General features: G+C 37.6%; 1 protein-coding gene across 1 annotated transcript; it reads right to left on the reverse strand.

Annotated features, from left to right (window-relative positions):
- Positions 1-361: 361 nt before the first annotated feature.
- LOC122809567 (apolipoprotein A-IV-like) lies at positions 362-12,375 on the reverse strand. Its single transcript, XM_044081158.1, has 3 exons — positions 12,297-12,375; positions 4,938-5,052; positions 362-1,813 (listed from the first exon to the last, which is right to left on the reverse strand). The coding sequence occupies exons 1-3, from the start codon at positions 12,340-12,342 to the stop codon at positions 883-885; spliced, it is 1,092 nt and encodes a 363-aa protein (XP_043937093.1). The 5' UTR covers positions 12,343-12,375; the 3' UTR covers positions 362-882.
- Positions 12,376-12,649: the final 274 nt, after the last annotated feature.

The following is a 12,649-nucleotide window of genomic DNA, read 5'->3' on the forward strand; positions in this document are numbered from 1 at the left end:
AAAACAAGCTGAGAAGATATAAACATCTGCATGTGTTTTACAAGTTAGTGCATGCTACAATACTGTCTCACATCCTCAAGTCATAGTGGTAAGTTATTGACATTTCTTTCACTCATCGTAGTAATGTTCCAGTGTAACATAATTATGCCTGTCTGCAGACTGGAATTTGACTACCAGTAGCATAATTTCTATAAATACCTTGCTACTTCTACAAATGAAATGTGATTTTTTTTCATTAATATTATTTTGCTAACTTAAAACAATAGCCTGCATATATGTTAAGCAAATTGCAAACGATATGTAACACTGTGTGAGTAGCATGATAGAAAACATTTTTTTTTCTGTAAAATTTTTCAGAAAAGCAGGTTATCTAAATTTAATTGATCTGTATTGAACAAAAAAGTCTGTACAGTTAAAAACAAAAGTGGATATGAATAAATACATTCACTTACATGTAACATTCACTTGTGCCCTAGCTAAAGAGACATAATGTTGGCACCACACAGTCCAATTTAAAAAGTTTTTGGTGGCAATAATTTACATAATGAAATATAATACTGCATGGTAGCTCTTCAGATTCCTTCCACTATTTTAGTGTGTACTACAATATAGCCTCTATTCACAGATATAGTTCATATGTACATACAGCTCTGCAAACCTCAGAATATTGACTTCAGGAAACATTGTAGTCTCTTCCGTCCATGCTTGGCCCTTCTATTATGAGCAATAATCTTCTGCCATGTCCCAGTGAAGTAAGAGAAGGCCATGGAGTGTGAACATCATTGATTTAGCAACAACAGAGCTTGTTTGTGTCCCACCTGTGATCATGGGTGGGTTTTTAAGGATGCATTGTTTGTAGTACTATACTCCTCAATGTCAGGTTTAATGATGTAGTATTTGTCGAATTTCAGTCAACAAAGAGCTGAGTTTACTGTGCATTTCCTCCAGAGAAGTCATCATTTCCTGTTGGCCTTCAGAGTGGGGCACTAGCTTGTGCTTCATCTCTTCAGTGTTTTGGGCTATTTTTCTTTTGAGGTCCTCCACATGTCTAGAAACTTTGATACTGAAGTCTTCAATTTTTATAATGACCTCATCACTGAGACCTTCCACATAGGGGTTGATGTCCTGCTGATGGTTCACAGAAGTCTGCTTGACTTGTTCCTTGAGCTGGTTTGGGTGATGAAGCAGCTCATTCCTAAGGTCATCAAGGCTGAGATTGATCTTCTCATGAAGTTCTTGGGCATCCTTCACCAGCTGTTGGGACAGCTCATTGATATGTTGACTGAGCACATCTGGTTGGTCATCTGAATGGTAGGATTCTAGGTTTCTCTTAAGTTCTTCAATACCCTGGAAAATCTGTTCTATTAGCTTGCCAGCAAAAGGTTTGAAACTTCTTTTAACTACTTCAATGTTATGACTTATCTTCTTCGCAAGTGTATCTGCATATTGGGTCAAGGTTTTTTGAAAATCATGAGCATTTTCTACCAGTTGATCTTGAAATTCTTGTACAGAGGGATTTAACTGTTGTTGAAGTTCCTGTGTGTTCCAGGTCATATGGTCATGGATTTGCTGTGCATATGGCATAAGCTTAAGGCGAAGTTCTTCAATGTTTTTGCTGATTTTCTGGTGAACTTCCTCAGTATAAGGTGACAACTTTGTTCGTATTTCCTGTAGTTGTTGCCTAATTTGTGTCCGAAGTTCCTCAGCATTCTGGGAGACATGGATGTGTGCCTGCTCTGTGAACAAGCTTAACTTTTGGAGTAGGCCTTTGGAGTAGAAATTTCCAGGTTGAAAGCTGTCCTTAAAAAGACCTCTGTGGAAAATGAAAACAAAATAATGATTTCTGTTTGACCTTTTAAAGGCATCTCATTTGTGATATAATTTTGCAGGGTTATCCACTCTATATTTGCTTATGTAAGTTAAGACGTTTCACAAATGCTTTTCTTAACACACTTAATTTTAGGTTAATATGGAACACCGAGCAAGTTTACTTGGTCAGTACTTTGTGGCAGTGCAGTTATATACCTCATCCCAAATTCTTCCTTTCTCTGAGCAGATTGCCAACACAGGTAGGTTTCATTAACATTCCAAACCTTAGGTTTTGCACCAGTTTATTCCTACATTATTCATAAATGAAGATTACTTTGTGAACAAGTATGAAACTGCGTATGCATGCTTGGATTGTTAAAATGGCTCTCAGTTGCCCTCCTGGCTCTAGGTATACAATATTACTCTTCTTCAATATTTACCTGCTACTGTGCCTCCACATAATAGCTTCGAAAGACTTGGAAAAGGAAAACTGCCTAACAGCTAGTCAGTATTATTTTACAGAGCTTTGAACAAATGTCATAGAAGTTGCTGGAGATGAGGGACTAGTATACTTTATCCCTGGTCCAACTTTGAACTAAAGTACATATTTGACTGGTAACAGAACGTTTTCTAAAAGAATATAGTGAAGCTATAGATAAAGACAAGCTCTGCTGAGATTGCAGTATCAGCTGGTGCTGTCATTTGCTTGCTGGTGTATGTTATTTATGTTTATTTATCTTTATGATGTCAGACAACTGAAGAGTAGTCTGTTCTCAATATCTCTTTGACATTTGTTTGACTAATACACCTCATACACCTCATACAATTGCATTCAGAAAAGTCCCTATGTAAGCAGCATTTGGGAGTAAAAGAATTACAATAAAAACCTGTTTTTGCAGGGTCTATATTAGGTAGTCGAATGTTGAAAAGAGCGAACTCTATTAAATCGACTCCTAATCGAAACCACACAATGTCGAACATATGGAACAGTGATTTTTTTTTTTCCCAGGGAAAAACAATCTCTGCTCCAGTAAAAAACGAAATCTACAGACAAAATAAAGTGGGGGGAGCTTCTTCCCCGACACCCCCCAATGTGGGGGGCTGTGCCCCCCACACCCTGCCTACTTAAATATACCAACTCCGAGATAGCACCACAGTGGAGGAAATGGCAAAGTTCCGACAATGGCCCAGTGATTTTTTTTTTCTGTGGGAAAAAAATTGCTGTTCCAGCCGTTCGACATTCTGTGGTTTCAGTTATCAGGATTCGATGAAAGAGCATTCACTCTTTTCAAAGTTCGACGTCCTGATATAGACCCATTTTTGCAGCAGGGGTGGGGGGTAATCCCCATCTATCCTCAAGGTGGGAGCTGCACACCACCACTACTTGTATAACAATTACAAGGTCTCGTCATTATAGGGAAGGAGAAATACCTGGAATGCCAGCAATTATTCCTTCCAGGGAAAGGCTGGCTGGTTGCAGAGATTGCACAAGCTAGTGTTTCAAAAACAAGCCTTGCTCCCATGCCTAGTGCATCTTTAATCTATGCTGACCAGCCTTCTCTTTATTCATGTTAGGGTTTACTGTTTTTGTAATTAAGTCACCAAAGTTAGACAGCCATCTGTCTCAAGTTACCTGAGTGTTTATTGGGGCTGGGTCACATGGCTGTAACTGATCCAGTTATTTTCTTTAAGATAGCTTAAGGGACATCCCCCATGATAGTGTCATTTCAGCCAAGGCTGTATTTGGTCCATACCCATTCATAAATAACATGTTGCCTTTGGGATGACATTAAATATAGTGATAAACTAACACATGGACATGCCCTTGTGAGCCTGACTAGGGTAAGTGGATATTGGAAAATTTATAAATGAATCAACACTCCCAAAAAGAAAATAAGTGCATATCCATTGGCTGTTTTCATGGTGGAAAATAGTGATATGGCAAAGTATCCTTTCACTGTTGAATGTCCAAATGTAGGGCCTAAACTAAAATGTGCTCCCGCCTTTGATGTACCCACCTGAATGTAGAAAGAATCACATGATTAGGAAGAGTTTTAATATTTATTTATATTTCATTTTGGATGCAATAAGATACAGTATGACACCGGTGCTCCAAATCAGTTGTAAAATTTAAATCTCAGTCAACTGTACCACAAATGTTATGGAATATTTATATGCAAGTTCAAGCTTAATCAATGTTTAAGAACACAGAAATATGAGTTAAGAAAAAAGCAATCTCTGACGTATTCTACCCATGACCTACAGTGTAGAATACCTGGAAACCTCTCACCCAAGATGCCCTCTTATGTCATCTGTGCTGAGAATCCAGATTCCCTTTCTACACTTCATTCCTAAATCTTGCGAGCTTTAACAATCAAATTATGTTTTACTAATGGTGCAGGTAAAATAGTAATAACAGGTGTCGTCACTGTTATCACTTGAAAAGTAATGTAGTTCACACTGCTATAAAATAAACGTTTCTTTTACACTTTTTGAATGATTGCACTACCCTCATCCCCCCCCCAACACACTTGCATTTATCTATTTTTTTTAGTATAATGATAGTAGTAATAGTAAACTGGAACTCCTACTGCTCTCCCATTGCCCAAAGCACAGGCAGAAGTAGCAATAATGAGAATAATGCCGCCAAATGTCATGGTCCCCTATTGAAATATCAGCACTCGTAACGCTGGGTGCAGTAATGCTAAAATGCACAACAGCAACTATCAAATATTGTTCTTCTCCTTTAAACTTGTTTTTTGCCATGGGGCACCCCTCATGGAGGAAAGGAAGCCCCCCCACACCCCAAAGTGACATAAACCAACTAATATATCACCATACCTTGGAGAAGAGATGTATGTAAGTCTGAATTCATGGCCATTCAGTCAGATTTGGAATTATGAATACCATCTATTTAAATAGGCTATACATGAAAAATTGTTACTAGATAAAAAAATGGATATAAAATTTCAACTGTTACACTCTGTGAATGTATTGTATCATAACAAATCATCACATTAAATCAATATTTTAAATAAAACTTCTATGACCTATTCTGAGTTCCTCATTTTAGTATTTTTGTTTCTGCCAAACAAATAATTTCCACTTAGGTATGCAGAATAACTTACTTGATTTGTTTGCTTATCTGTGTTGTATAAGCCTGGCCCCCTGTGTTTTTAACATTGTCCGTCAGCTGACTGAAGTAATCCCACAGGCTGTTTCTTGCCTGGCTGGCCTGCAAGCCTAAAACAAGTCACAAGAAGTTTGCAGTTACTTTAATATGTTTCATCAATTAACAGGTGAGTTATTAAGGGAGTTTGCAATGACTTTAGCATATCAAACATTGTCTACAGCTAAACACAGCTAACATTTGTTTTTTTAGGCCTACCATGTTGAGCCAACAGCAAAACTACAAGTCTTATCACTGAATAAAATAGAAAAAATATATTTATTCACTGAATCAGCAAATGCTATAAGCTTTCATTTATACAATTCATGAAGTGATTTACAAGCAAGCTTGTTATTATTTCATTTGTTGATTTGATGAATTCATTATATTATTTTATTTTTATGTATCATTATTATTTTTTCCAGTTGTGGATTTCATATCTCTTTTTTTCCTCTTCCTCTCCTTGGAGCTGACCATTAGCTCCTCTTATCTTTTACCAAATTTACAGAACCCACCTTAGCCTGCTTCAGATTCAAGCAAACACATGTTTGGGGTCAGGGTCCCTGATTTAGCATCATACTGCTGCTGGGGAGCCTTGGGAACTTCACAAATGTTGCTGCTGAGAGGGGCATGCAAGCTTCCACTCCAACACAACCTCCTAACCAAATAGTATAGCATAGGGCTTGGCAGGCTCAACTCTGCTACTGCAGTGAGCCTAGGCTGTCTCCCTCCCACAAAGATGGGTGAGATGTGTTGTCCACTCACTCCCATCCGCTCCCTCATCTGGTCCTTTCAGTAGCTGTGATGCTACTTGAACACGGGTCATCTGGGGTTCATACCTCTCAAATATACAGATTTTTGCAGACTGTTCAGATTTGTGCCTCGTATTTGTGGTCTATTTTTCAGAAAACTGTGGTTTTCTAGATTCATAGATTAGTACTAGGCTAACTGCCCTTGCGAGTTATTTTTAAGCCTAACCAATTATCCCTTGTGAGACTCAAACCCTGCACCTTGTGTTTGTAAGGCAAACACCTTAACCATTAGGCTACTCTCCCAACATTGGCAAATTATTGAAGACCGAACTCAGAAAATAATGACAGTCATTTGAGTTTCAGGCTACATACCCTTCAAAAAAATTCATGCTAATGTAAAACCAGTTAATTTTATCAACTTTTTAAGTTTGTAAGAGCAATATTTAAAAAGTGTTCCTGTTTTTGGGCTTTTGTCCCCCCCCCCCATTATTTATGGCTTTGTCCAGATTTCTTTCTCTAAGAGGTTGAGCGGTGTGGGTGCAGTAAAGCTTTGGCACTCTATGCCACTGGGACAGACTGCATTTGCTACATCTTGAGTCATTCTTCGATGTGTAAGTCCAACCACTGCTGATCTATGTTATGGAACAAAGCCTTTTGTTCACTGGCTAAATGGACGGACACAAGTGGGTTACAGTAGCCTTCTAGTATAGTGATGAATTGACCTGTCTGGAATTTTTCTGCTTGCCTGTTAAACAGTTTCGCTGTGGTGCTGTAGGCCTGATAATCTGAGTGAAGGAGACAGCACTACATGAAGCCTAATTCATTTTGCTTACATCTGTGTACCTACTAACACAATAGACTTATAATCAAAAAAGATGAAATGAGTAACCAACTAGACTGCAAACCAAGATGTGTATCTTTCAGTGCTCTGCTCCACTCATTTAACTTGTCTACAGACTCAAATTTTGTGTTGATATGGACCCCTCTCCCTTTACATGATGATGATGATGGCTTCCAAGATGGGCAGTTCAATAAACACTGTGTGTTAGGTATCTCTGCTTTTATTTTGTCCAAGTCTTTTGGGTTTCTAATGGCACGACGGGAACAGACCCCATTCCTAAGTCAAAGACTCCTTCTGCAATTTGTATAGAGTTACACATATTGGTAACATATCCAATTATGATTGTAAATTCTTTTTAAAAAGACCAGTTCCTCCTACTACTATTGGAACTGTCTGGGTATCCTTCTTCCACATTGCCCTCATTTCTGCCTGCAAATCCTATATTTTATGACTTTGTGCCTCTCTGTACATAAGACACTGTAGTCACTGGGTGTAGCAATTTCATTGATCACTGCTACTTTTGTCTTCTTTTCATTTTTGAACTGTTGGTAATGGGTGATCCCATGTGATGTATACTTCATCATTTTCTATAATGCTTTGTGGCTCATGTCTCCAGTATTTTTCAGCTACTTCAATATTATAATGTTTGCACAATCCTCAATGGAACAGTCTTGCCATGTTATTATGCCTTTGTGTATACAGTCCTTCTGCCATTAGTATATCACAACCAGCAACAAGATGTGTGACTGTTTCAAATTCTGTTTTACAAATTGCACATTTGTCTGTTTCACCCACATCTTTAATGCACTTTGTAAAGCAACATGTACATAGGCCACTATCTTGGGATGCCAGTATTAAGCTTTCATTTTTGGTTTAAATTCACCTGTCTTTAACCATTCCTGCATTTAATCCTGATCAACATGAGGTTGTTCCAAGATATTTCTATACTTTCAACTATATGTATACATTTTTCACATTTCTTACCATCTCATCAGATCCGTCACCTTACATTCTTTCTTTTTTTTGGCACATTCAGTAGCTGCCTGATTTTTATCTACTTCTGGCCTGATTTCCATTCCCGCTTGACTCACATATGCTTCTGCTAAACAAAGCAGGGAAGTCATCTTAGACTTATTCTCCTCATGTTTCAAAACTTTCACTACATTGGCGTCTTGTGAGGTCAGCAGATATGTATGTAGTCCCACGATTGCAGATCTATACATGTAATCAACTTTGAGGAGGCCCATACCGCCTTAGAGTGGGGAATATATAGTCTTGGTATACACTGATTTTTATAAATCAATTGATGAGCATGAAGCATCCTTCTAGTTTTCCTGTCCAACCTATCCAACACCTGTTGGGGGCCAGTCAGTCACTCCAAAACTGTAAGTTAGGACAGGAAGAACAAACTGGTTTATAGCCTGGACTTCATTCCTAGATTTCAACTCTGTTTTCAGTATTAATTTAGGTCTTCTAAAATATTCCTTAATAATAAGTTTTTTTCACGTTTGTTTATGTTTTATTGTTGATCCTTCATCAATTCCCAAATATTTATACACTTCCTCTTACTCAAATTCTTTTTTATCACATTCCTGTCCCAAACTGATGTTTTCTTGGTGCTGCAGCTTTTTTGCTTTAAAGGTTGCTTTTGCACATTTATCAAGACCAAATGACATTCTTATATCATCTGAAAAAGTTTGACCACTTGCAGTTGTGTTTTCAGTTCCTCATCTGATGAACTATACAGTTTTAAATCATCTCCAAAAAGAAGATGAAAAGTCTTTATACTTTAGTTTCGGGGACCCAAATTGTAGCCATGACCTAATCTGTTAAGCAGATGGCTTAATGGGTTAAGAGCAAGACAAAAAAGCAGTGGTGACAGAGAGTCACACTGGAATATCCCCCCTTTGAATTTTTATCCCTGGAATAATAATATGTCCTTTTTCATAGCTTAATTGCAAAGTGGTTTGTCACTGTTTCATGGTTGCTGTAATGTAATTGATCACTGTAAGGTGTATCTTACTCATTTTTAAACACTCTTTTATCAATGAATATGGGATACTGTCAAATGCTTTTTGTAGTCTGTCCATGCTATACTTAGATTCTTCCTCTTTTTAATGTTCTCCATTATGACTTTAACAACAAATGATCCTTTGTTCCATATGACTTTCTTTTATTACCGTTTTGTTCTATTGCCATGATTGCGTTTTCTTCTAAATGACTATAACCTCTGTCGGCATCGGTTCCAGTGTACAGTTTATATGTCATTGGAAGGCACGTTATTGGTCTATAGTTTTTAGGATGGCTTGCAGGTTTGCTCTTAAATAGAAGTATTGTTTTTCCTGTTGTTAACCAGACTGGTGTCTGTTCGGGGTGCACATATAAATAGTTCTTACTCATGGGTAAATCTTAATGTAATGATGTTAATACTTTTAGCCAGAAGTTAGGCACTGCATCTGGGCACTGCATTTTTTTAGATGTCTCCTGCTCCTCCTGTTTCTCCTTACTTGGGGGACTCATTGTTCCATCATGCTGTGATATAACCTGTGTTAGACTTTCTACACTAAATCATTCACTTTGCAGGTATTCTATAATTTCAACTTCTATTTTTTAAACTTCTGCTTAACTAATCTTCTGTTCTATGTTCCCTCTTTGTGATCTTAATTTTTTTTTGTATTGTGAAAATTTCCATATCTGGATGCCTTTGCCTGTATTTCTCTTTGAATACCTTTGGGTCTGCCTTTTTTGTATTGATTAATTTGGTTTTCTACCTTGCATACATTTTGCACCATATCGGATCACTCTTTCTTTCCCATGTCTTTATTTCTTTTTTTATACCTTTCAAAAATCTCTAGATTTTGTTCTTTATTTTTGTACTTCCTCAGTTGCTTCTTTTTCCAAACGGCCGACTGTTTCTTGGTCTATGTAATGTTTTTCATGAATCTGTTGTATTAATGAACATACGTTTTTATTTGAAGCTTCTGACAGTTTTTCTTGTGGAAGTATTTTTCTTTCCTCTTATTCCTCTCGTTATCTTTTTGTATATCTTCTGTCTGGAAATTCTGGCCTTTTTGCATAATAATAATACATAATTTCTTTCTTATCCTCAATAGGCCACTGTATCATCTTTATGGCTCTTTTTTGGCCTATCCATTTTTGTCATTTTTTGTGGGCTACTACTTCCTTCTACAACAGGGGGGGCCATCCTCCCCCTGGGCAAGGCCTAGCCTCATTGTAGGAATGTTTCCATGTCTTGAGCATTCTACAATGTCATTTTTTCCAGTCTTGACCCCAGTGTGCCTACCAGGATCGGGCACGTTTTTATCCTGGGTTTTGTGCACCCAGCTATCATTTTTAGTTTTAACCTACTACTGTCCATGATATATGCTATATAAAATACAGTCTATATATCAGTGTCGCTGGTGAGATTTTGTGAAAAACAGGGTCCACCTTGTGAAGGTACTCACCAATTCTTGAGGATGAATTCATTTCCAGCAATACTACTTTCTTTTGCTTGCTGATTTATCATTTCGCCATTCAGATCCAGGTACCTCCTGTATGAGGTAGTCTATGGAACTGCTGAGTAGTTTGCATCACAATCATTAGAAGGTATTGTAATTAACATCGTACATTACAAGGCAAGTACATTTCAAGGGGATTTTACAGAACATTTTTCAATAAAGTTAGCATATGTGGGAATACAAAATCAAAATGAGTGTATGTGTGTGTCTGTGTATATACATATACATATACATATATGTATATATAGCAGCTCTGATTACTGACGACAGTACAGTTGATCTGTTTAGCTCCCAACATTCAGTCACCTAAACAGATGGTTGACAGGTATGGGATTTTGCACAATATTTGGGGTAGGAAAATATGCACTTTCCCCTGATATCGTGCGATCTCTGAATTATTATATGTAATTAGCTAGCAGTGTGGGGGGGGGGTGGGCTCAAAAAATGTTCTTTTTTTGGTTTATTTGTAAGTTTTTATTTTGTATGTGCTGAGGCTGTTGTTCAGGACATGTGTAGTTGTGTGTCGATGTTTGCAATGTCAGTCTGGTCAATGTTGTGAACATTGGCATTTGACTCATTTGATCAAAATCATAAGAATATCAAAAGCTTGAGCAGGCATTGCAAATGTTTGAAATTCTGAACATTCAACTGAAGGGCTGGTTTCCATATATTTATAATAAATAAATAAATAAATATTATATATATATATATATATATATATATATATATATATATATATATATATATATATTATATATATATATATATATATATACACACACACACACACACACACACACACACACACACACACACACACACACACACACACACACACACACACACATTTTGTATTCCCACATATTCCAGATATTCTGACTTTGTATTTCTCCTTGACCCTTGAACTTGCATAGGATGTGGGTGTTAGAAAACAATGAATACCTGACATATTTAAAATGTGCTTCATTTGTTGGTGACATGTTACAAATTTATCTAAGGATTATAAGGTCCATGTACAATTCCTGAAACATTAGATTAGAGCCAGGAATGGGGTAATCTCAGGGGATCACTTCTGTGGCTCTGCTCAACAGGGGCACAGGAAATTAAATTTCTTGGGTGGCATAAGCCAGGGAACCTTGTTGGTTAGACTTACTTAGGCTGTTGGGCCCATAGCCTAGTACCTACCTATGAACCTATGAACCATGAATGGAATGGACATTCAAAACTTAGCATTTGCATTAGATCCTGTGCAGTATGAATGAAGGGAATAGAAAGCCATCACAAACTGTAGTCTGTGTTTTAGGTTACAAATAAAACTGAAAATCTGACTATGCTTCTACATAATTTAGCAACCCGCTACAGACAATGAGATTACTAGAAGTTTTCTCATTTTTAAATAACAGCAGTGCAGCTACATTTAGAAATATTAACTTACAGGGTAACTGCAGCCCTGGATGTCTCATTATAACACTGACTTTAATACAGCTAGATCACAAACATCAGTAAGTCTGGGACTGGGGTTTTGCCATTTTCAGAGGGTGGGGATGCTCAATTAAATAATTTGACTACCCACAGGGGCTCTATAAAGCAGCAAACATAATCACTCTGAGAATTGAAGCTTGTGGAAATGGAGGTCAGGTCACAATGGAGCACACAATAAACAGGCAGTATTTATACTGACAGATGCTCACTGGGCTATTTCAAACTGTGTTGATAAGAATGGAACATTCTGCACTAGTTTTTTTGCCAGACGCTCCACACAAAGAATCGTTATCCCGTGAAGTCCTCTATTAAAACAATAATTCTAAGGCTGTAGCACCTCAGACCTGGTTGACCAGCTGTTACTGTTATTAGTATATGCATATTTGATTGTTCTTCGTAGTTATGCCATTGGCTGTGCTGGGATTTAAATGTGTGACCTTCTGAACCGTAGTTCATTTATAACCACTACAGAATGCTGATGCTCTATGTTGCTCAGAAAAAGCAGGGGTTAATTCTGTGAAGTACTTATGGACAGATGGTTGTACATTGCCAGTAAGTTCTTGTTAAGGTGTCCATCCATCAGCCATCAGTGAGTCGCCATGTTTCTGGAACATGCAGCTCCTACAGAATTGCGGGGACTACAGTAAGTGGCACTCTAGGAACAAGTATTGTAAGACCTACAGTTTAATCTAAAGTATAGAAGTAAGTCAAAAGGCACATACCTGTTGCTGTCATGATTAAAACCACAGTCAGAAGCACTGATAACATGGTGTCTCTCTTTTATGCGGCTATAAAGTCCTGAAAAAAAAGAATACACTTTAATAGTTATTCAGGATTATATAGTAGAATGTATACAGTATGTCAAGTGTATTTTGACTCAGAACCCCCTAAGTTAGTGCCTACCTTGATCCACCAGCTGAACCTTTATTCTTCCCCTCTCAACTGCTTTATCATAGGAGGTTACTAGGCTAATGGCCCTGGGGCCCTTACAAGCCTAGCAAAGAGTTTATCCCCAAAAAAGAAACATCAATCAGCACCTGTCTCCTCTGTCAGTGAGGGACACAGGTGGAACCCC

Source organism: Protopterus annectens, chromosome 8.part0 (genome assembly GCF_019279795.1).
Source record: "Protopterus annectens isolate FY-2018-M chromosome 8.part0, PAN1.0, whole genome shotgun sequence".
NCBI classification, from domain to species: domain Eukaryota; kingdom Metazoa; phylum Chordata; order Ceratodontiformes; family Protopteridae; genus Protopterus; species Protopterus annectens.